This window comes from Engystomops pustulosus, chromosome 7 (genome assembly GCF_040894005.1).
Source record: "Engystomops pustulosus chromosome 7, aEngPut4.maternal, whole genome shotgun sequence".
Taxonomy (NCBI): domain Eukaryota; kingdom Metazoa; phylum Chordata; class Amphibia; order Anura; family Leptodactylidae; genus Engystomops; species Engystomops pustulosus.
Window position 1 is genome coordinate 99234443 of NC_092417.1, and position 26844 is coordinate 99261286.

At 42.1% G+C, this 26844-nt stretch overlaps 1 protein-coding gene across 1 annotated transcript in view; it reads right to left on the bottom strand.

Annotated features, from left to right (window-relative positions):
* Window positions 1–5285: 5285 nt before the first annotated feature.
* LOC140070650 (cadherin-1-like) overlaps window positions 5286–26844 on the bottom strand; it is a 54410-nt gene continuing 32851 nt past the window's right edge. The window contains exons 3-16 of the mRNA XM_072117386.1: window positions 19838–20049; window positions 19624–19749; window positions 19341–19496; window positions 19115–19259; window positions 17785–17960; window positions 16541–16669; window positions 16163–16345; window positions 15762–16006; window positions 15218–15360; window positions 14684–14908; window positions 8743–8955; window positions 8296–8426; window positions 8074–8217; window positions 5286–7393 (exon numbers count right to left, since the gene is read on the bottom strand). Coding sequence (XP_071973487.1) covers window positions 7187–7393; window positions 8074–8217; window positions 8296–8426; window positions 8743–8955; window positions 14684–14908; window positions 15218–15360; window positions 15762–16006; window positions 16163–16345; window positions 16541–16669; window positions 17785–17960; window positions 19115–19259; window positions 19341–19496; window positions 19624–19749; window positions 19838–20049 — 2435 coding nt within the window. The 3' untranslated portion in view covers window positions 5286–7186. The remainder of the gene's footprint in view (window positions 7394–8073; window positions 8218–8295; window positions 8427–8742; window positions 8956–14683; window positions 14909–15217; window positions 15361–15761; window positions 16007–16162; window positions 16346–16540; window positions 16670–17784; window positions 17961–19114; window positions 19260–19340; window positions 19497–19623; window positions 19750–19837; window positions 20050–26844) is intronic.

Sequence of the window (26844 nt, forward strand, 5' to 3'; positions counted from 1 at the left end):
CAGCCATACAGACCCATGTATACATGCATACAGCCATACAGACCCAGCCATGTATACATGCATACAGCCATACAGACCGATGTATACAGCCACACCAGCCATACAGACCCGTGTACTGTATACAGCCACATCAGCCATACAGACCCATGTACTGTATACAGCCACATCAGCCATACAGACCCATGTACTGTATACAGCCACATCAGCCATACAGACCCATGTACTGTATACAGCCACATCAGCCATACAGACCCATGTATACAGCCACACCAGCCATACAGACCCATGTACTGTATACAGCCACACCAGCCATACAGACCCATGTACTGTATACAGCCACACCAGCCATACAGACCCATGTACTGTATACAGCCACACCAGCCATACAGACCCATGTACTGTATACAGCCACACCAGCCATACAGACCCATGTACTGTATACAGCCACACCAGCCATACAGACCCATGTACTGTATACAGCCACACCAGCCATACAGACCCATGTATACAGCCGCACCAGCCCCCCATACAGACCCATGTATACATGCATACAGCCATACAGACCCAGCCATGTATACATGCATACAGCCATACAGACCCAGCCATGTATACATGCATACAGCCATACAGACCCAGCCATGTATACATGCATACAGCCATACAGACCCAGCCATGTATACATGCATACAGCCATACAGACCCAGCCATGTATACATGCATACAGCCATACAGACCCAGCCATGTATACATGCATACAGCCATACAGACCCATGTATACATGCACACAGCCATACAGACCCATGTATACATGCACACAGCCATACAGACCCATGTATACATGCATACAGCCATACAGACCCATGTATACATGCATACAGCCATACAGACCCATGTACACATGCATACAGCCATACAGACCCATGTATACATGCACACAGCCATACAGACCCATGTATACATGCATACAGCCATACAGACCCATGTATACATGCATACAGACATACAGACCCATGTATACAGCCACTTACCCTGTAAGTTGTCTCTTCTCCACATGTAGTTTGTTGTCACAGCACAGCTCCTCCACTTCCTGCTCTGATTGGAGGCTCCGTCTGTTCTCCTGACATCACAGTATCCCACAGGTATGGAGGGGGGGGGGGCAACGCGGGGGGGGGGGGGCGATCGCGGGGGGGAGGGGGGTGTCGGTAGAGTATGGTTGCCGATCTAAGGGCTGGGGGCTCAATCGGTGGAGGGCTTGTGTGGTCACTGAGAGCTGCCTCTAGTTGGGAGCGATGCTCTGCAGCCGCGGTGCAGCACATCGCTCCATCCAGAGGCTGTCAGCTCACAGCAGAGTTCGGGCAGGGTTGCAGAGCGAGCTCTGTGCGCGCTGACTTTTCCTGCCTGTCTGGGAGCGATGCTCTGCAGCAACACCGCTGGACATCGCTCCCAGTCAGTGTCAGACAATGCTCAGCTGGTGGGGGCCCCCTGGGGGGGCAAGATGGTGGGGACCCATATTTTGGACAAAGTACTGGACAGACGGATCATACCACCCAGAATCCGTAATGGCCTAGAGGTGGAATTTCCTATTATACCCACCTAATGTTTTCAACCAAAAGTTCACAAGGACGCCAAAACACCATCTGGCCGTCCTATTGTGTCAGGCTGCAGAAGTCTGTGTGAGCCCATTTGCCGATTTGTAGACTTTTATCTTCATCCATGTGTAGAGGAATTGCCCTCATATATTCGCGACTCTACTGACGTTTTGAAACGATTGGAGGATGTTATACTTGAACCACATATGTTTCTGGTTTCATGTGATGTAGAACGGTTGTGCACATGTATTGCTCATGATTTAGGCATCACATCGGTGAAATTCTTTTTGGGTATCCGCAAGCTTGACAAGGATTTGGTAACATTCCTGAAGGTATTGATGAGGTTCATATTGGACCACAATTATTTTTCAAGGACAGATTCTACATGCAGACAAGGGGGTGGCCATGGGGGCCACGTGTGCCCCCTCGTATGCGAATCTTTTCTTAGGTCTTTGGGAAAGGAATGAGGTCCAGGAGGCTATGGACAGGGCATCTGGACAGGTCATCTCATGGATGCGATTCATTGATGATGTCCTGTTCATATGGCAAGGCTCAAGGACAGGTCTGGGTCAGCTTTTGGTGGACCTCAGTACTAACAATTTAAATATCCAGCTAACAAACAATATCAGCCAGGAACACATGGAGTTTTTAGATATCCAGATTCGCCTCAATACAACTATATACCACAAAGAAACTTCTGTTAATGCCCTCCTACATGCCAAGTCTTTCCATCCGTCACATACAGTTCGATGTATTCCAACAGGTCAGTTCTTGAGGACACGTCGAATTTGCGATACATCAAGCAACTTTGAGAATGAATCACTGATCCTCAAGGCACGTTTCAAACAAAGAGGATACCGGGATTCTGATATACAGAGGGATTACCTACAAGCAAAGTCAACTGATGAAGGTCCTTATTCATCCAGAATCAGAAACGTTCACTGGAGAATAAGGTAAGGATTATCACTCCTTATAATGCACAATGGAGGGAGATGAACATGATTTTTAAATGGTTCTGGCCAATTTTGTTATCAGATCCGGTGGTAAAAAAAACATCTAGCGGAAGCACCACAAGTTATCTCTAGATGGGCAGACACCATTGGAGATACAACTTCGTGCAAGAGGCTATCCGAAGAAAATTATTTCTCAAGCTTACATGAGAGCGAGAACTAGTACAAGAAAAGAGATTTTGCAACCAAGAAAAAGATATTCGAACAACAAGGTGAGGCTGATTGCTTCATACAACAATCGATGGGGGGACATACATACTATTTTGAAGAAAAATTGGTACGTACTGTTAAGTGAGCCCAAGTTGACAGAACACATTACCGACAAGGCAGCTCTAATAGCTAGAAGAGCAAAGAATCTCAAAGATCAATTAAGCCACAGTCATTTTACTAGACCAAAGGCCGGCACTTCAGGAGGACATCAATCAAAGGGTACTTATGCCTATGGCAATCGCAACATCTGTAAACACATGCAAAACTTGGAAAAGGAAAGATGATGCATCAAATGACCAGTATAAAAAAAAAACTGTAAACACATGAACTCAGGAGATGTCTTTGAGGATCCACTGGATGGTAAAGTATATCAGCTTAAACATTATGTCGACTGTAAAACCAAAGATGTGGCGTATGCCATCATTTGCTCCTGTCCCAAGATTTATGTAGGACAGACGACACAGGCGCTTAAAAGAAGAATTCAACAGCACTTCTCCACGATCAATACAAAACGAAGATACTATGAAAATGACAAGAATCTGACATCGGTAGCCAACCACTTCCTGCAACATCATAAAGGTAAGATCAAGGATGTACAAATTGTGGGTTTGGAGAGAATATTTTCCAACATCAGGGGAGGTAGTGTTGTTCCAAAATTACTGCGATGCGAATCAAGATGGATTTTTTCCATGCAGTCTATGGCACCCCTTGGGTTAAATGAAGATTTATTATTTATAGGGTTTTACAAACAGAGGTAAGAGGTTTACATTGATGACCATGGTGGCCATTTTCTTTTTATGTTCACTATGGTAAGTATCAGGTAAGTAGTTTTTTTTTGCATACGTGGATCACATTTTGACTTTATTAACACACTTTTTCTTTCACATCCCTTCTCCCCTTTATTGGTGCTTTAGTTAAAATCACTTGGGAACATATAGAATTCATACTTAGTCACTTTCTTGCACATCACTATTGACATTTGGTCCTGTCATTGGTGGTATCCAGTGTCTCTCTTACACACTCAAAACTCCTCCACCTCCTTCACCAGATTTAAATTCTATTCGTTTTTTCCTCCTCCAGGCATTCATCACAGGGTTTTCATCTTATTCACGGTGGTCCCTCACCCCTTGTTTCACCAATATATAGACCTGACAGCGTATGTTGCGGTAATTTATTATCATCTCATCTGTCATTTGTACAGTGTTACTGTTTAGCACAAGGTGTTGTGCAAGTTTTTATGTGGTTTTAATGCATACCAATAAATATTTGGATTTTATTCATGTATATATGATTGAGCTTGGTTTATGACACTGGCCCTGTTGGTTTTTTTTAACAAAGTCCAGAACCTGGGACTACCCCAAGATTTTGTCAGGGTGCAAGGTAAGTTATAACACAATTCTATTGTAATGCAAATGCTTATAAAAAGAGAGAAAGACATATTTGCACTGCAGGTGTAATACGCTTCTGCAACCTGTCTTTAGTGAAGATGAGGTCCCTGGTGACAGGTTCCCTTTAAGGAATAAATTAACCACAGTCTCGCAAAAGTTAGTAACAAAATATTTGATTACAGTAAAGTATCCAAGAGGTGGCATGAAAATAGCAAAGGAGCAGATTTATCATGTGTCTCAAGGTAAGACACAGCAGAGCACTTGCTGCACCAGATTTATCCTTAATTGTCTAATGCTAGGTGATAAAACTGGTGTAGTTTAACACTGTCTAGTCGTACTTCGTACCTCTAATAAGTTGGCTTAGCGTTGGGGTTGGGCCCTTTTCCCAATAAGCAGGACCGCATCTGCCATGAGGTGGGATTTTTACAACTAAATATTATAGTGATAGAAACATAATGATCACTGTAAAACATTAATTTTATATAAACAATTTTATTTTTGTACAAAAAAATATATAGGCAGGTATAAACAATGAATATCTTGAGTTTTCCTTGCGATTTTTCATATTTGGACATGGACATAGAAGGTTCCTCTAGGAAGCAGTGAGCCATAAAAAAGCATTTTATTCACACTTTTTGGGTAAATAGGCAAGGTTCCAAGAAAGGAAAAAAAATTCTATTTGATTTGAAAGTCTAAACCCAACTTAATCCCATAAAAATGAAATATTCTGTCTAAAAGGGATTTTGCTGTAGTTAAAGGGAGTCTACCATCTCCTAAATTAATAGAAAAACAGAAAACAGCGGCACTCACCCGGAAAAGTGTTGTCTTCTTTATTTCATGCAGAATAAAAATACATGTGGCAGTTGTGCCAACACAGGGTAGAGAGGGGAGCAGGGGTACAGACAAAGGCGACAGCCGTTTCGCGCCGTCCGGCGCTTTCTCTAGCCTCTGGAGGCCCCAGAGGCTAGAGAAAGCGCCGGACGGCGCGAAACGGCTGTCGCCTTTGTCTGTACCCCTGCTCCCCTCTCTACCCTGTGTTGGCACAACTGCCACATGTATTTTTATTCTGCATGAAATAAAGAAGACAACACTTTTCCGGGTGAGTGCCGCTGTTTTCTGTTTTTCTATTTTTGCTAATGTCTATGCTCTTGGATGCTGAGCACCACCCATTTCATTGTCTTTCACTAAGTCATCTCTGAATCAGCGACTGTACCAGGAGAGTCTCGACAGTGCCCCTTTTTTTCATATCTCCGCTTCTGCATCTCCTAAATTACCCCACAGGTTAAACCAACATTTTGCACACTCTATAGGCTTTCCATCCATAGTAATCTATTCCTTCTGCAATAGATAGACTCTGGAGGCCCCAGAGGCTAGAGAAAGCGCCGGACGGCGCGAAACGGCTGTCGCCTTTGTCTGTACCCCTGCTCCCTTCTCTACCCTGTGTTGGCACAACTGCCACATGTATTTTTATTCTGCATGAAATAAAGAAGACAACACTTTTCCGGGTGAGTGCCGCTGTTTTCTGTTTTTCTATTTTTGCTAATGTCTATGCTCTTGGATGCTGAGCAATACCATTACAGAAAATTCAGTTTTTATCATTATGCAAATTAACTTTTTGGTGCCCTAGGGGTGGAACCATAATCACTGGTGCATCTGTTTTCTTCTTTAAATGCTGCCTAGGGCTACCCAGTATCACGGTATTCAATCATTTAAAGGGGTTGTCCACTTTCAGCAAATATTTGATATGGTTTGTGTAAGGAAAAGTTATCCAATTTTTCAATATACTTTCTGTATCAATATTTCAAGGTTTTTTTTTTAGATCTCTGCTTGCTGTCCTGCTATAGAAAGCTTCTATGTTTACATCCAGTGGAAAAAAATCTGTCCATGTGATGTGATGCACATACAGGTGAACGAGCCATTATGTTCACAGAGAGTAATAGTAGTTGTGTGATAATAAGGCTCATGCACCTGCACCTCCATCACATCACATGGACAGATTTCTATCCACTGGATGTAAACAAAGAAGCAGGACAGCAAGCAGAGATCTAGAAAACCATGAGGAATTGATACAGAAAGTATATTGGAAAATTGTATAACTTTTCCCTATACAAACCATATCTAATATTCGCCAAAGGTGGACAACCCCTGTAACCCCCTGTAGAAATAAGGTGTAGAAAAAAGACAGAGGCAGCATCAGTGCACCTAATTGTAAAAAGTTAGAAAACTTATTTCTAGAATCAATGCTGGTTTTACTTGTGGGGTGATTTAGGAGCTGGTAAATTCCTTAAATGTCATGGCTGCCTTTTTGTGCAGTCATTTGTCTGTTACAGACTTTGAATCTAATAGGGGAATTGCCTAATAACCAATCTAATCAATACTTCTATTTATCCAACAACAAAAGAATTAGGCTTGTAAGTGAAGGTTACATGGTCACTGGCAACAGCAGTGTTTTTAGTACACAATCTCCAGACAAAACACTTATTTTGGCTATGCATAAAAATATAATTCTCTGGATAGAACTTTAGTAAATCTTCATTTACATAATTAGAATGTTCTAAGGATAAATTATATGAAGAGACTTAATCACATTATATAAAATAAAAAAAAAGAATAAATTCACAACATAGACAATTGTCAATCTGTCAAACAGCATTGCTTTTAGATACTGTTCTCTAACCTGTGGATGTCGGAGCTGGTAGTTTTACCTTTGCAATAGTTGGAGAGCCACAGGTTAAAAGACACCTTTACAAGAGCACAAAGGACAACAGAAATGATAAAACTTTAAACAATTTACAAGGGCTTCTCTTTAAAAAATCCCTTACTTTTGTAGTAATGCAAAAGAAGACCACCACTGTCCTGTGATGACACCTGAGTTTACAGTAAAACTGAAGTAGAACTGAGCAGCCTCCCATCCAGTGTACAGTGCGAAGAAATTAAAAAAAAAACATTTCTGCCAGTAATATTCTCAGATATGAGCCTTAGTCACATTCTAGTCCTCATCTCCTCCGTACATGTCCGCCAGTTTAGTGAAGCGAGGACCCCAGTCATTCAACGCGCTGTAATCCTGGTCACCATCTGAACTGGAGGAATTCAGTGAGCTGAGTGATGCAGCTTCTGATCCGCTGCCTTCATAATCAAACACGAGGAGGGAGTCATATGGAGGGGCGGTTGGGTCATTGTCCGCTGCATTCAGATTCTAATAATGGAGTAAAATACTATTTATTAGATTTAAATGCATTGCATAACATTATATTCTTAGGGTAAAAAGTGGAAAATTATGCAATTTTTCAATAAATTTTGTGCTTTAATTCTTCACTATTCTTCACTATTTACAGCACTGCTCATTGGTTAACAAATACAAAAGTTCTAAAAGCTAAAATTTTTATCATGCCTAACTGACATGGGTGAAGTGTTCGAATTCACACAACCTTGTGCTTAAAAAGTGCTGCAAACAGGTTGAAGTTTGCAGCTCATTTCGGCCAGGTGGAGATGGGAGGGGTGAGCGCAGTGTAGCACAGTTTTTAGAATTAAGTAGTTGTACATATGTTTTGGCATCGATAAGGACAAGTTTACAACATTGGATTCCATTCAATGACAAGCAGATCAAAATATACCATATTTGTCTTTGTAAGTGTAGGAATACATATTACTCAATTCAGCATAGGCACAGCTTTTTTTTTTTTAAATAAAAACATGCAAACATGCCTATTTAAAGTAGTGGATTTTAGACTTGGCCATTATTAAGAGATTGTTTGGGCCTACCAAAGAAAACATTCTGCAAAATCATGTGTATCCATTCATTCTGTCTTCTACTTAGGGTGGCATTATTGCAGGATAAAAATCCCTTAAAATTCAGCTATTTAAATGTTCACCTACCTCTTCAATGAAATTTCCTATTTCATCAGGGTTGGCTGGGCGTGGTCGGTACTGAGGAGCTGGCATCAGAGTCGGTGCAACGTCATTACGAGTGATATCTGGGCGGGCATCAAGACCACGGTGCAGTTGACTCAGATCAAAATCCTTTAAGAGAAAGTGGATGTTATAACCAGTTGTTCAGTCAGTTGTTATTTGTGACAATAGAGCTTTAAGGTGCAGTACCTGATCTTCCTCTCCTCCACCTTCTTCATCATAATGATACACATTATCACGTGTTTCATCTTCAGGAGGTAGCAGTGGCTCCTTGACAACCTTTCTTTTCCTCACAAACAGCAGGAGAAGTAACAAGAGTACTACAAAAAAAATAGTATATATTATAATCTATAAAGATTATAAGTCAGTTATTTTTCTGTTTTTATATGAGGTAACATCTAGTAAAAATTCATTCAGCTACCCCTCTACGTTATATATTGGTCTATTCTGGCCATCTGCTATTTCTGGCCATATGCTATTAGCAGACATGAGAGTGGGTCCTCCCCAATTTAACTTCTACATTCAGTCTTTCATACAGAAATCATAAAATGATCCTTTTATGTACAAATGTCTCAAAACCAAAATGTCTGATAGCATACTGTAACATTACTACAAAGTGTAAACTGAAAGACTTACTCAACAGTGCCAAAACGCCTCCAAGTATGCCAAGTATCACAGGGATACCAAACCCTGCAACCACTGCCTTTGGTCCACTGCACGTTGTACCCTCACATTCACATACTTCTATCTTTAGAATGCTTGTATTTTTTAGTCCTTGGCAATCCAACATGGTGACAGTCATTGTGTATGTGCCGGCTTCCAGATCCCTCTTTGGTTTTATTTCAAATTCTGTAAAACAATAAAAGGTTATCATTAATAAAAAGGTAATGCCAATGTGTGCACAGTAGAATATCTGTGCACAGTACTGTGGAATATGTATGGACAATGGAATATCTGTGCACAGTACTGGGGAATATGTATGGGTGGTGGAATATCTGTGCACAGTACTGTGTGATATGTATGGACAATGGAATATCTGTGCACTGTACTGTGGAATACGTATGCACAGTGGAATATCTGTGCACTGTACTGTGGAATACGTATGCACAGTGGAATATGTGGAATATCTGTGCACAGTACTGTGGAATATGTAAGCACAGTGGAATATGAGGAATATCTATGCACAGTACTGGGGAATATGTATGCACAGTGGAATATGTGGAATATCTATGCACAGTACTGGGGAATATATATGCACAGTGGAATATGTGGAATATCTATGCACAGTACTGTGGAATTTGTATGCACAGTGGAATATGAGGAATATCTATGCACAGTACTGGGGAATATGTATGCACAGTGGAATATGTGGAATATCTGTGCACTGTACTGTGGAATATATATGCACAGTGGAATATGTGGAATATCTATGCACAGTACTGTGGAATTTGTATGCACAGTGGAATATGAGGAATATCTATGCACAGTACTGTGGAATATGTATGCACAGTGGAATATGAGGAATATCTATGCACAGTACTGGGGAATATGTGTGCACAGTGGAATATGTGGAATATCTATGCACAGTACTGGGGAATATATATGCACAGTGGAATATGTGGAATATCTCACCACAGTACTGTGGAATATGTATGCACAGTGGAATATGTGGAATATCTCACCACAGTACTGTGGAATATGTATGCACAGTGGAATATGTGGAATATCTCACCACAGTACTGTGGAATATGTATGCACAGTGGAATATGTGGAATATCTGTGCACTGTACTGTGGAATATGTATGCACAGTGGAATATGAGGAATATCTATCCACAGTACTGTGGAATATGTATGCACAGTGGAATATGAGGAATACCTATGCACAGTACTGTGGAATATGTATGCACAGTGGAATATGAGGAATATCTGTGCACTGTACTGTGGAATATATATGCACAGTGGAATATGTGGAATATCTGTGCACTGTACTGTGGAATATGTATGCACAGTGGAATATGTGGAATATCTGTGCACAGTACTGTGGAATATGTATGCACAGTGGAATATGAGGAATATCTTTGCACAGTACTGTGGAATATATATGCACAGTGGAATATGTGGCATATCTGTGCACAGTACTGTGGAATATGTATGCACAGTGGAATATGAGGAATATCTATGCACAGTACTGTGGAATATGTATGCACAGTGGAATATGTGGAATATCTGTGCACAGTACTTTGGAATATGTATGCACAGTGGAATATGAGGAATATCTATGCACAGTACTTTGGAATATATATGCACAGTGGAATATGTGGAATATCTGTGCACTGTACTGGGGAATATATATGCACAGTGGAATATGTGGAATATCTGTGCACTGTACTGTGGAATACCTATGCACAGTGGAATATGTGGAATATCTATGCACAGTACTGGGGAATATATATGCACAGTGGAATATGTGGAATATCTGTGCACAGTACTGGGGAATATATATGCACAGTGGAATATGTGGAATATCTGTGCACAGTACTGTGGAATATGTATGCACAGTGGAATATGAGGAATGTCTATGCACAGTACTGTGGAATATATATGCACAGTGGAATATGAGGAATATCTATGCACAGTACTGTGGAATATGTATGCACAGTGAAATATGAGGAATATCTATGCACAGTACTGGGGAATATGTGTGCACAGTGGAATATGTGGAATATCTATGCACAGTACTGTGGAATATGTATGCACAGTGGAATATGTGGAATATCTGTGCACAGTACTGGGGAATATATATGCACAGTGGAATATGTGGAATATCTGTGCACTATACTGTGGAATACCTATGCACAGTGGAATATGAGGAATATCTATGCACAGTACTGGGGAAAATATATGCACAGTGGAATATGTGGAATATCTGTGCACAGTACTGTGGAATATGTATGCACAGTGGAATATGAGGAATATCTATGCACAGTACTGGGGAATATATATGCACAGTGGAATATGTGGAATATCTATGCACAGTACTGGGGAATATATATGCACAGTGGAATATGTGGAATATCTGTGCACTGTACTGTGGAATATATATGCACAGTGGAATATGTGGAATATCTGTGCACAGTACTGGGGAATATGTATGCACAGTGGAATATGAGGAATATCCATGCACAGTACTGTGGAATATGTATGCACAGTGGAATATGTGGAATATCTGTGCACTGTACTGTGGAATATGTATGCACAGTGGAATATGAGGAATATCTATGCACAGTACTGGGGAATATGTATGCACAGTGGAATATGTGGAATATCTGTGCACAGTACTGTGGAATATGTATGCACAGTGGAATATGAGGAATATCTATGCACAGTACTGGGGAATATATATGCACAGTGGAATATGTAGAATATCTGTGCACTGTACTGGGGAATATGTATGCACAGTGGACTATGAGGAATATCTATGCACAGTACTGGTGAATATGTATGCACAGTGGAATATGTGGAATATCTGTGCACTGTACTGTGGAATACCTATGCACAGTGGAATATGAGGAATATCCATGCACAGTACTGTGGAATATATATGCACAGTGGAATATGAGGAATATCTATGCACAGTACTGGGGAATATGTAGGCACAGTGGAATATATGTGCGCTGTACTGTGGAATATATATGCACAGTGGAATATCTGTGCACAGTACTGTGGAATATGTATGCACAGTGAAATATGTGGAATATCTGTGCACTGTACTGTGGAATATGTATGCACAGTGGAATATGAGGAATATCCATGCACAGTACTGTGGAATATGTATGCACAGTGGAATATGAGGAATATCCATGCACAGTACTGGGGAATATGTATGCACAGTGGAATATGTGGAATATCTGTGCACAGTACTGGGGAATATATATGCACAGTGGAATATGTGGAATATCTGTGCACTGTACTTTGGAATATATATGCACAGTGGAATATGTGGAATATCTGTGCACAGTACTATGGAATATGTATGCACAGTGGAATATGTGGAATATCTGTGCACTGTACTGTGGAATATGTATGCACAGTGGAATATGAGGAATATCTATGCACAGTACTGGGGAATATGTATGCACAGTGGAATATGTGGAATATCTGTGCACAGTACTGTGGAATATGTATGCACAGTGGAATATGTGGAATATCTATGCACAGTACTGTGGAATATGTATGCACAGTGGAATATGTGGAATATCTGTGCACAGTACTGGGGAATATATATGCACAGTGGAATATGTGGAATATCTGTGCACTGTACTTTGGAATATATATGCACAGTGGAATATGTGGAATATCTGTGCACTGTACTTTGGAATATATATGCACAGTGGAATATGTGGAATATCTGTGCACTGTACTTTGGAATATATATGCACAGTGGAATATGTGGAATATCTGTGCACAGTACTATGGAATATGTATGCACAGTGGAATATGTGGAATATCTGTGCACTGTACTGTGGAATATATATGCACAGTGGAATATGTGGAATATCTGTGCACAGTACTATGGAATATGTATGCACAGTGGAAAATGTGGAATATCTATGCACAGTACTGGGGAATATGTATGCACAGTGGAATATGTGGAATATCTGTGCACAGTACTGTGGAATATGTATGCACAGTGGAATATGAGGAATATCTATGCACAGTACTGGGGAATATATATGCACAGTGGAATATGTAGAATATCTGTGCACTGTACTGGGGAATATATATGCACAGTGGAATATGTGGAATATCCATGCACAGTACTGTGGAATATGTATGCACAGTGGAATATGAGGAATATCTATGCACAGTACTGGGGAATATGTATGCACAGTGGAATATGTGGAATATCTGTGCACTGTACTGTGGAATACCTATGCACAGTGGAATATGAGGAATATCTATGCACAGTACTGGGGAATATATATGCACAGTGGAATATGTGGAATATATGTGCACAGTACTGTGGAATATGTATGCACAGTGGAATATGAGGAATATCCATGCACAGTACTGTGGAATATATATGCACAGTGGAATATGAGGAATATCTATGCACAGTACTGGGGAATATGTATGCACAGTGGAATATCTGTGCACAGTACTGTGGAATATGTATGCACAGTGGAATATGTGGAATATCTGTGCACTGTACTGTGGAATATGTATGCACAGTGGAATATGAGGAATATCCATGCACAGTACTGGGGAATATGTATGCAGAGTGGAATATGTGGAATATCTATGCACAGTACTGTGGAATATGTATGCACAGTGGAATATGAGGAATATCCATGCACAGTACTGGGGAATATGTATGCACAGTGGAATATGAGGAATATCCATGCACAGTACTGGGGAATATGTATGCACAGTGGAGTATGAGGAATATCCATGCACAGTACTGGGGAATATGTATGCACAGTGGAATATGAGGAATATCCATGCACAGTACTGTGGAATATGTATGCACAGTGGAATATGAGGAATATCAATGCACAGTACTGGGGAATATGTATGCACAGTGGAATATGTGGAATATCTGTGCACAGTACTGTGGAATATGTATGCACAGTGGAATATGAGGAATATCTATGCACAGTACTGGGGAATATATATGCACAGTGGAATATGTGGAATATCTGTGCACAGTACTTTGGAATATGTATGCACAGTGGAATATGAGGAATATCTATGCACAGTACTGGGGAATATGTATGCACAGTGGAATATGTGGAATATCTGTGCACTGTACTGTGGAATACCTATGCACAGTGGAATATGAGGAATATCTATGCACAGTACTGGGGAATATATATGCACAGTGGAATATGTGGAATATCTGTGCACAGTACTGTGGAATATGTATGCACAGTGGAATATGTGGAATATCTATGCACAGTACTGTGGAATATGTATGCACAGTGGAATATGAGGAATATCTATGCACAGTACTGGGGAATATATATGCACAGTGGAATATGTGGAATATCTGTGCACTGTACTGTGGAATATGCATGATCGAGAAATGACTACACTAACACAGGCAAAAATGCACTGTGACTGTAAATGTGACTGTAATTCACATTTGGTTTTACTTTCTTTTATGGACCACCCTATAGACATCCTATATAGAATGTCCTAAATGGGGTTATCTCCAGAAGATGACCCTTTAAATCCTTTACTTAAATGAGAGATGCAATTACCCAACTCAGCCCCTACACCGAACACTGAACCCATGTGATTGTTAGAGTCTCTACTTTCAGATAGGACATCAGTATGAATAAATTGGAAAATCCAATTAAGCCTAAGTCATAAAATAAAATAAGTTAATAATAATAAATAAAAATAAAATAAATCAATCAATTAAAAAGTAAATGTAGATCTGAATCTTTTCATCTCAATTTTTTTAAAAGCTTTTTTTTAAAAACTCCTCCTGCCCACAATACAGCCTGCATATTAAATGTTAAAGGTCTCTTTTCAAAAGGATTCACTAATAGGGATCTGTTGTCTACTTACGGTCATTCACCACAGTGGTTGTCCAGTTTTCCCGGGCCTCACGGTTGATTTCTGCTGTGTAGGGGCCTGTAAATGGCTTTTCATCCCTGTCAATAATGTTAATAAATAGAGGGTTTGGGTCCTTCAGACAAAATACAGTTTCTTGATCTTCCAAAAAGGGAGTATTATCATTTACATCAATGAGAGTAAGTTGGAGGGTCCCTGTACCGGTAGCAGGTGGACTGCCTAAAAGGATAAGGATAAGCAGAGAGTTAGTAACATCCAATATATATATATATATATATATATATATATATATATATATATATATATATATCTCACAATTATGCAACTTTTCAATAGAAAATAACCCACAGTTAGAAGTGACAAAAGTTGAGTCTTGTCTGGTGCTGATCAATCTCATGCCTAGCCTTGCCTCATGAAGCTAATATATGTATAAATCAATTGGACTTTTTGTATGATCCAGTCACTTATTATCCTATTTTCAAGCACTAGATATACACAAATACATTTTAATTAATATTCATTAGTTACCATTGTCAACAGCTAAGATGATGGCTTTATATGTATTGTTCTTGACAAATATTGACTCTCGATCCATCATGCCATCTCCAGTGATAATGCCATTATCTCGGTTCACAGACAGCCATCCAGCCGGGTCATTGCCAATAAAATACCTGCAGGGAACATATACCACTTCAATGACCTGTAATAGGACCAGTACAGTGAAGGCAGTTCTACAACACTGCAGAGTCCTAATAAAGAGTATATCTGTCATATCCAAATATGATTTCTGTCTGGCCACATCCATTGGTTCCTGCATTGTAAACTCATGAGAACTTCAATGAGTGTTTCTAATACATCACCCCTAGAATTTCAGGAATGTTGAGTTAAAAGGGTATTCCCAACTCTGCATTCACATTGTCTTCAAAGAAGTTGATTTGCAATATTGACAAGAAAGTTATTGTTTCTAAAAATAAAGTAACTATGATTTTCTTTACAGACAACCCCTAAATTTTACTTTTAGCGCATTTATACTAAAACATTTAGTCTATGAGGTGCATGTTAATCAACGTACGTGATCTTTTGATTCATTGCCTTGTCAGGATCCTGAGCGGTGTAGGATGCCACCTCCTGGCCACTGGGTAGATCCTCTGGAACGGAAACAATTTTTTCTGGAGGATCAAACACTGGAGCTTCATTGACATCCGTAACAATCACAGTCACTGTAGCTGTGGAGGTCACCAGGGGTACCGAAAAGTTAGCTTTATTTGTAACCACCACAGACAGAATGTACTCCCTCTTCTTTTCAAAGTCCAAACCCTAAAAAAAAACAACAAATGTTATTTCTGTAACAACAATCTGCTGTCCTAAAATAATATCTTCTGCTGGGAACCTCCTACATGATTGGAGGATAAGCGTGTTACAATTACTTGTAAACTCATTTACTATTTAAAACAGCTCCAGGACTCTTTTTACCTTTACAGTTTTTATAAGGCCCATGTTGTTTTCAACAGTTGATACACTAAAAACATTGGCTTCATTGCCTTTAATGATCCGATATACAGCAATCCATGCATCAGTTTCGAAAGCATCCTCATCTGTTACTGTAAGCAGGGTAACATCATAGTCAACTTTATTCTCAGGAACCTCAACGCTGTACTGAAAATGTAAAAAGACATATTAACTCCCTGTCCCCCAGAAAATTGATTGTTATTTTTAACATTCAAAATTTTTTTATTGAAGTTAAAATGGAGTACATATACAAGGTAATATTGCCAGTGAAGTACACACCATGTACATCAAAAAAACATCTTAGCTGAGAATGTATGTTAACAAGGGTTTCTCTTTACTTACTGTTTTTGGTTCAAATATTGGAGGATTGTCATTTGTGTCTGTGACAGTAATCACAGCTGTAGCCGAAGTCGAGAAGCCTTTACCTTCTTGATCTGTTGCTGTGACGATCAGTGTGTATTTAGGGATTGTCTGTAAATGTAGTAAATAAATGACATATTTTGTATCATACATTCGTATAAATTCCTTATTTCATGGTCTGAATTGCAGCGTCCCACTTCAGCATGTAGAGCAGAATTGTGTCGATGCCAGGAATATATACATGTGCAAAAAACTATGGAATGTCTTCAGCATAGATCACATAGAAAATTTGTCCGCCTCCCCCAAAACAACAACTATCCCTGCCATGGATTTAAGCAATGATTTCTATCTTTGAAATGCAAATTTGAATCCACAGCAATGACTTATTGCTGGTACAAAACCTGCAGCGTTAATCATTTCCATAGTATTAAGAATGGACAATGTTCACCGTTTTGGGATTAAAATGCATTATGACATTTACAACACTAGGGGGTGCTATAAACTTGTGTTTAAAAAAAGATAAAATAAATAGATAAAACCGTAAGAAAGGTTCTTATATGTCTTATATTATTTTTCTGGTCCAAAATGGGTTAGGGTTTATTTTTAGGGGAAGTCTTATTTTTTTCCATGAACAAAAATCTACATGTATTCTTGACAAAAAAATAACATAAAAAATAATCACATCTTCATCTTTTGGAACTTCTTTACGACTCTCCAAACCCTGAATTCCATTGTGAATTTCTTTAGACTCTATTGTCTTCAGTATCCCTGGCCCCAATTTCTCATGCCTAGCAATATCACTTTCCTTAAATGAGCCCCTCTTGTCCATTTAGCCTACTTGTAGTGCATTGCATCTGTCAGCTCCCTTCATCCTTCTCCATGCTGTCCATATCCGACAGGCCGGATGGGGGCACATTTCAAACAGCTATAAGTTCTGTAGTGTGGCGCCTAGATTCTCCTTTTTAAAATGGCACTTGAAATGTTGTTCTAGGTGATATAGTTCAGAAGATTGACTAACAGATGGTAAATAGTCTGAAATTAACCATACATTGAAGGGTGTAGCTGTTTGAAATGTGTCCCTTGTAACTAGGGCTTACAGAACATATTTCAACCCTACTCTGAAAAGTCAGAAAAGTAACACCTTATTTTCAGATCACATTTTTGAGGAAACACAGTAAAACATTTATGCCATCCAAGAAATGCAGGCTTCCAGATATATCACTTACCTCACGATCGAGGCCTGTTTGCAAAACACTAATCACACCAGTTTCAGAATTGATGGCGAACATATTTGTGGAAGGAGATTGTGGCTCTTGACTCAATATGCCATAAGCAATGATCCCATTATTGACAGTAATGGCATCATCTTCATCTGTTGCATATACCACCATCACAGATGTACCTTACAATAAGAGGATAAAAGTGAATGGGACATTCAGTGGACTAATGTTTTTCATGTAAGTTGTTGTAGATTCTGTTAATATCACATATGTAAATGACCTAAGGGCAGTTTGTTAAAATAAAAACCCCCTAATGGAAGGCAAATGGACCACTTCATAGTCAATGGCCCACATTTACTAAAGGCTTTGCCCCAGTTTTCTGGCGAACTTTGCATGTTCTTTTCAGTGCAAACTGCTTACACATATACTTAAAAAGTGTCTGGGACACAGTTCTGGCACACGTAATACTTTGTGACGTGGCTGCACTATAGCCGATGCAACACAAAATTCTGCGTTACAGTGTTCAGTCAGACCGAGCGCCACATTAATCATGCAAAGTCTGACATAAGTGTGTTGCACGACCCATGTTAAAGGTACACCAAAAAAAAAAAGGCTGGTGCACTCTGGGGTCAGTGCAAAGGGGGCCAGATTCATGAAGAACGTGTGCCACAAATCCTGAATCTGACGGCCTCTGCACATAGTACAGACTACACGGTTTTTAGTAAGTGTGGACCAATGTGATTGTTTGGTTTCACTTGATGCCTGATATGTCACTCTTCTCTTTCTTTTATTATCCTTATTGTTCTGCTCCTGTATGGATCAAAATTCATATACTGTACAAGTGTAAGCAAAGACTAATTTAATTATTCTATTTTTGTTTGCAATTGATTTTGTTTGGTGCCATATTTACATACATATATGTGAAAATTATTAATTTATATCAATTTGCCAGAAATTGGGAAAAAGCTAGTTTTAAGTGCTTTGAATTTTACCTTTACAAATTTCATTATAAATAACATTAGAGAACTATACTGCAGGTTGAACCCATAGTACATCTTGTTAAAATATGACCAGAGTTTAGAGATGGATATCTCTTTCAGCTGGAGGACAATTTGTAACAATTACACTTCCTTGTGGTGGAGCTGCAGGACAATTGAACATTTAGTAGCATAGTTAAATGTTCTAAAAGTTATAGCTGATCACTGAGGTATCAACAGCAATACTAGCAGGAATACACATTGTTTACAGTGGTACAATAGGTACAAAACCTTACTCATGGGATTGGTTGAAAGTTTAGAGTATGGTCCAAACCTCCCGAGACTCTGATACAACTTACCTGGTTTGGAGCCCTCAGCCACTGTGCCTTCAAAGATTTGCTCAATGAAGACGGGACGGTTATCATTCTGATCCGTGACTGCGATAACAATCTCTATCGGTATCTCTAGTTTTATTCCGTTTATAGATACGGCATGAACAAGGATCTACAAATATAAATACACTTCAGATATGTCCGGCAATGAACAATTTACAGATCACCAGGTTATGTTTTATAAAATACTTACAAGGTAGCTTGCTAAATTTTCTCTGTCCAGTGGCTTGGTGACGTTTAACCAACCACTTGATCTTTCCATAATGAAAACCCCCACAGGTGGAGTATCAGCCCCCTGTCCTGTTATGCTGTAGAATACCTGCATCTCTTTATCTCTACTGGATTTAATCTACAATTAAAGACAAGACATATTTCTTAGTATAGGTATAATAAGGTTCCTAAGGAGTTTCACTTACAGCCATGATACACAAGAGACGTTGCATCTATACACTTATTTTTCCACCTGCAGTAGGTACCTGAATAATTCTTTTGGGAAATGGACCCCTCTCATTTTCCTGTACAGATATTGGCGGTATAATCCAGTCTCTCTTCTTCCTTATTTGTGCTTGCTCAGAGTTTTTGTGGTTGTGGCCATGTTCAGACTGGAAAGGTCAAATGAAGGAGAAATATAGTAAATGGTTTATCATTGAAATGTATACATATATTTTAATCATAATTTAGCCAACTCACCTTTTTGTGGGGTTCACCTTTTTGTGTGTTCAGGGTCACAGTGGTGGAGGACTGAAGACTCTTCCCATCAAAAGCAAAGACCTGGAATGTTTTTTTGGTATGAAGTTTCAAGTGATTTTTGACGATGACTGAACCATCTGCTTGAATATCGAAGTTTGGGTCTTTTGAGACATAGCTGATCACTGTCTTTGCATCACACTTCTCAAAGGTAACTGGATGAAACACAGAAAAAAAGAATTTAATTAGACTGATATCCTCTAGTGCCACGTGGATAAAGCCTCAGGCACACATGGCGACCTGATGCTTGTCCTTTTTCAAACATGTTTCCTCAGGCTTATTAATATCCCTAGATGTTTCCATATTGCAAGAGGCACATAGCACCACCCATCAAGGATTATTAATGCCTACAGAAGTAACAGCATTGGCTTAAATGGCACATATCATTGCCAAAAATATCAGCCTGACAGTAATGTACATTCATTTACCCATGCTCATACTATTATGGCTTGTACAATTCAACCAGAAACAAATGTCATCCCTGACTGCACAATGTCACAATGTGCAGCTACATAACCAATAGAGATGAGCGAACATACTCGTCCGAGCTTGATGCTCGTTCGAGCATTAGCGTACTCGAAACTGCTCGTTGCTCGGACGAATACTTCGCCCGCTCGAGAAAATGGCAGCTCCCGCCGTTTTGCTTTTTGGCGGCCAGAAACAGAGCCAATCACAAGCCAGGAGACTCTGCACTCCACCCAGCATGACGTGGTACCCTTACACGTCGATAGCAGTGGTTGGCTGGCCAGATCAGGTGACCCTGAGATAGACTAGCCGCTGCCCGCGCTGCTCGGATCATTCTGTGTCTGGATGCCGCTAGGGAGAGAGCTGCTGCTGGTCAGGGTTAGCGTTAGTGTGCAGGTAGATTACTGTTAGGCAGGAGTGATTCTCCAAGAACCCAACAGCCCTTCTTAGGGCTACAATAACGTTATACTTTTTTTTTTTTGTTTGCTTGTGGCTGGGCTTGCTGGCCCTAGTAGTGCAGCTAGTACCATATTGTGAGGAATTTGCAGGGGGACTTGCTACCGTTGTGTTTAGCTCTTAGTGACACACATATCCACCTCAAACACCAAAGTGGGAAAATTTATTAGGGGTTTGATTTCAATTAGGCACAGTCTGCCAGTTTCTTTTTATTTTACGTTTATTTTTTCATAACTCAGCGTCATCTCATCAGTGTGCTTTCATACTTGGCTAGAAAATAGCCAAAGGAGAATCCAAACGGCTTACTTACGCCTACAATAGCGTTATACATATTTTATTTCTGGTTGATCTGCTGGTGGCTGTCCTTGCTGCAGTGCATATACTAGCCAATTGTGAGGAATTTGGAGTGAGACTTGCGACCGCTGTGTTTAGTGCTTAGTGACGCACATATCCATCGCAAAGACCGAAGTGGGATAATTTATTAGGGGTTGGATTTCAATTAGGCACAGTCTGGCAGTTTCTTTTTATTTTACGTTTATTTTTTCATAACTCAGCGTCATCTCATCAGTGTGCTTTCATACTTGGCTAGAAAATAGCCAAAGGAGAATCCAAACGGCTTACTTACGCCTACAATAGCGTTATATATATTTTATTTCTGGTTGATCTGCTGGTGGCTGTCCTTGCTGCAGTGCATATACTAGCCAATTGTGAGGAATTTGGAGTGAGACTTGCGACCGCTGTGTTTAGCGCTTAGTGACGCACATATCCATCGCAAAGACCGAAGTGGGAAAATTTATTAGGGGTTGGATTTCAATTAGGCACAGTCTGCCATTTCCTTTTTATTTTATGTTTATTTTTTCATAACTCAGCGTCACCTCATCAGTGTGCTTTCATACTTGGCTAGAAAATAGCCAAAGGAGAATCCAAACGGCTTCCTTACGCCTACAATAGCGTTATATATATTTTATTTCTGGTTGATCTGCTGGTGGCTGTCCTTGCTGCAGTGCATATACTAGCCAATTGTGAGGAATTTGGAGTGAGACTTGCGACCGCTGTGTTTAGCGCTTAGTGACGCACATATCCATCGCAAAGACCGAAGTGGGATAATTTATTAGGGGTTTGATTGAAATTAGGCACAGTCTGCCATTTACTTTTTATTTTACGTTTATTTTTTCATAACTCAGCGTCATCTCATCTGGCATAGCAGTGTGCTTTCATAGTTGGCTAGAAAATAGCCATAGCAATAGGATAGCATCGTTTGGTTTTAAAAACTAAAAAACACAAAAAAAAAAAAAACACAAAAAAAAGTAAAAAAAAAATTAAAGTTATAACTTTCATTTTCAAAATGTTTAACCCGAGGGCTAGGGGTAGAGGACGAGGGCGGGGACGTGGGCGTCCAACTACTGCAGGGGTCAGAGGCCGTGGTCCTGGGCGGGGTGAGACACCACCTGCTGATGAGGGAGCAGGGGAACGCCGCAGAGCTACACTCCCTAGGTTCATGTCTGAAGTTACTGGGACTCGTGGTAGAGCACTGTTGAGGCCAGAACAGTGCGAACAAGTGATGTCGTGGATTGCCGACAATGCTTCGAGCAATTTGTCCACCAGTCAGTCTTCCACGCAGTCCACCCATGTCACCGAAATCGGCACTCCTCCAGCTCCTGCACCTCAGCCTCCTCCCCCCCAGTCTGCCCCCTCCCAGGAAAATTTGGCATTTGAACCGACATACTCTGAGGAACTGTTTTCTGGACCCTTCCCACAGTCACAAACCACTTGTCCGGTTGCTGCTGAGCAATTTTCCGATGCCCAGGTTTTCCACCAGTCGCAGTCTGTGGGTGATGATGACCTTCTTGACGTAGTGGAAGAAGTGTGTAAAGAGGTGTCCGACGATGAGGAGACACGGTTGTCAGACAGTGGTGAAGTTGTTGTCAGGGCAGGAAATCCGAGGGGGGAGCAGACTGAGGGATCGGAGGATGATGAGGTGACAGACCCAAGCTGGGTTGAGAGGCCGGGTGAACACAGTGCTTCTGAGACGGAGGAGAGTCCTATAGCAGAACAGGTTGGAAGAGGCAGTGGTGGGGCCAGACGGAGAGGCAGGGCCAGAGCAGGTGCATCAGCGCCAAATGTGTCACGTAGTGAAGCTCCCGTGGCGAGGGCTCCCGCGGCGAGGGCTAGATTTTCAGAAGTCTGGAGGTTCTTTAAGGAAACACCGGATGATCGACGGACTGTGGTGTGCAACCTTTGCCAAACCAGGATCAGCAGGGGTTCCACCACTACTAGCTTAACTACCACCAGTATGCGCAGGCATATGAATGCTAAACACCCGAATCAGTGGCACCAAGCCCGTTCACCTCCGGCCGTGCACACCACTGCTCCTTCCCCTGTGTCAGCTGATAGTCAGCCCCCTGCCCAGGACCCTGGCACAAAAACCCCATCGTCGCCTCCACGATCCTCCACAGCATCCACCAGCGTTCAGCTTTCCATACCCCAGACGCTGGAGCGGAAAAGAAAATATAGTGCAACCCACCCGCACGCCCAAGCCCTTAATGTCCACATCTCCAGATTGCTTAGCCTGGAGATGCTGCCCTATAGGCTAGTAGAGACCGAGGCCTTTCGCAACCTCATGGCGGCGGCCGCCCCTCGGTATTCGGTCCCCAGCCGCCACTACTTTTCCCGATGTGCCGTCCCAGCCCTGCACCAGCACGTGTCAGACAACATCATCCGTGCCCTGACCAACGCCGTTTCTGACAAGGTCCACCTGACCACGGACACGTGGACGAGTGCTGCCGGGCAGGGCCACTATATATCGCTGACGGCACATTGGGTTAACTTGGTGGAGGCTGGGACCGAGTCTGACCCTGGGGCTGGTCATATACTGCCGACGCCGAGGATTGCGGGGCCTACCTCGGTCCAGGTCTCAAAGGCCTACTATGCCTCCTCCTCCTCCCACCCCTCCTCCACCTCCTCCTCCGAACTACCATCCGTGGGCATGGCGCCATCAGTCGCTAGCTCTAGGCACAGCAGCAGAGCCGTCGCTAAGCGACAGCAGGCGGTGCTCAAACTGCTGAGCCTAGGCGATAAAAGGCACACTGCCCAAGAACTATTACAGGGCATCACGGCGCAGACTGATCTGTGGCTGGCACCGCTGAACCTGAAGCCAGGCATGGTTGTGTGTGACAACGGCCGTAACCTGGTGGCGGCTCTGCAACTCGGCAGACTGACACATGTGCCATGCCTGGCCCATGTGTTAAATCTGATAGTTCAGCGTTTCCTCAAGACATACCCCAATCTGTCAGATTTGCTCACGAAGGTGCGCCGCATCTGTGCGCATTTCAGGAAGTCCAGCACAGATGCTGCCACTCTCAGGGCAGCGCAGCGCCGCCTCCAACTGCCCGCTCACCGACTGTTGTGCGACGTGCCCACGAGGTGGAATTCGACATTAACCATGTTATCCAGAGTTTACCAGCAGCGCAGAGCGATTGTAGACTGCCAGATGTCAACTTCCACCAGAACTGGTAGTCAGGTCAGTCAGCTTCCTCAAGTCTACAATGAGGAGTGGACGTGGATGTCTGATATCTGTCAGGTGCTGAGTAACTTTGAGGAGTCAACACAGATGGTCAGTGGCGATGCCGCCATCATCAGCCTCACCATCCCGCTGCTTGGCCTGTTGAAAAACTCTCTGATCAGCATGAAGTCGGAAGCTTTGCGCTCGTCACAAGAGACGGGGGAAGAAGATTCCCTTGTTGATAGCCAAAGCACCCTCAGGTCTGTTTCTCAGCGCATATCAGAGGAGGTGGAGGAGGATGAGGAGGAAGAGGAGGAGAATGTTGGCGAGACACAAGAGGGGAGCATTGCTCAGACCTTCACTGTTCAGCATGTATGGGCAGAAGAAGAGGAGTTGGAGGAGTTGGAGGAGGAGGAAATGGACAGTCAGGCCAGTGAGGGGAGTGAATTCTTGCGCGTTGGGACTCTGGCGCATATGGCAGATTTCATGCTAGGCTGCCTATCCCGTGACCCTCGCGTTCAAAGAATTTATTCCAGCACCGATTACTGGGTGTTCACTCTCCTGGACCCACGGTACAAGCAAAATCTTTCCACTCTCATCCCTGCAGAGGAAAGGAGTGTGAGAATGCATGAATACCAGCAGGCCCTGGTGCACAAGCTGAAACAGTATTTCCCTTCTGATAGCGCTAGCGGCAGAGTGCGTAGTTCTGCGGGACAAGTAGCGAGGGAGAGTAGGCGAGCAGGCAGCTTGTCCAGCACTGGCAAGGGTACGCTTTAAAAGGCTTTTGCCAGCTTTATGTCACCCCAGCAAGACACTGTCACCTGTCCCCAGTCTCGGCAGAGTAGGGCTGATCTTTATAGAAAGATGGTGAGGGAGTACGTAGCTGACCATACCATCGTCCTAAATGATCACACAGCTCCCTACAACTACTGGGTTTCAAAGCTGGACATGTGGCACGAACTGGCGCTGTACGCCTTGGAGGTTCTTGCCTGCCCTGCCGCTAGCGTCTTGTCCGAGCGGGTTTTCAGTGCAGCTGGTGGCATCATCACCGATAAGCGTACACGCCTGTCGACTGACAGCGCTGACAGGCTGACGCTTATTAAGATGAATAAAGCCTGGATTTCTCATAATTTCCAATCTCCACCAGGTGAAGGAAGCTCAACCTGAATAATTTATGCACTCCTCCTCCTCCTCATTTTCCTCCTTCTCCTCCTCTTTGTACACTAAAGCAGAGGAAACTGGCTATTTTTTGACAGGGCCCACTGGCTCTAGCTATAGTACTTTATGCATTTAATTTTTCTGGAGGGCCACCTACCCGGTCCTCTGTTTTAAACAATTTTTGGGAGTGCCACATACAGGCACTCAATCTATTCAATTTTTCTGGAGGGCCATCTACCTGCTCCTCTGGTTTGAAAACTTTTTTGGACTGCCACATACAGGCACTCAATCTATTTCATTTTTCTGGAGGGCCACCTACCTGCTCCTCTGGTTTGAAAACTTTTTTGGACTGCCACATACAGGCACTCAATCTATTTCATTTTTCTGGAGGGCCACCTACCTGCTCCTCTGGTTTGAAAACTTTTTTGGACTGCCACATACAGGCACTCAATCTATTCCATTTTTCTGGAGGGCCACCTACCTGCTCCTCTGGTTTGAAAACTTTTTTGGACTGCCACATACAGGCACTATCCAAATTAAATTGTCTCCATAGCAGCCTCCACACGTTGTCTCCATTGCTACCTCCAAAAGTCGTCCATATAGCTGCCTCCATACATCGTCCCCTTATCAAACGAGGTGTGTCAGGCACAAATTTGGGTTGTTTTCATGGATTCCACATCAAAGTTGTTAACTTTGTCGCCACCCTGCTGTGTTATCCACAAAATATACTGGCAAACTTTTACCATTTAGGGATATTATTTCAGCGCTTCTTGCACATCTGTTTACATTCCCCTCATCCGCCATATCCCAAACTTATAAGAACGCTACTACACTTAACTTGGTGCAGGCTGGGACCGAGTCTGACCCTGGGGCTGGTCATATACTGCCGACGCCGAGGATTGCGGGGCCTACCTCGGTCCAGGTCTCAAAGGCCTACTATACCTCCTCCTCCTCCCACCCCTCCTCCACCTCCTCCTCCTCCGAATTACCATCCGTGGCCATGGCGCCATCAGTCGGTAGCTCTAGGCACAGCAGCAGTGCCGTCGCTAAGCGACAGCAGGCGGTGCTCAAACTGCTGAGCCTAGGCGATAAAAGGCACACCGCCCAAGAGCTATTACAGGGCATTCCACATCAAACTTGTTAACTTTGTCGCCACCCTGCTGTGTAATCCCCAAAATATACTGGCAAACTTTTATCATTTACCGATATTATTTCAGCGCTTCTTGCGCATCTGTTTACATTCCCCTCACCCGCCATATCCCAAACTTATAAGAACGCTACTACACTTAATCTTATACAAAAGGTTCTTAGAAGTGCTGTTTGGGGAGTAGCCTAGAGACAGGGGCTTGGATTGGCGAAAGCTCGCCTG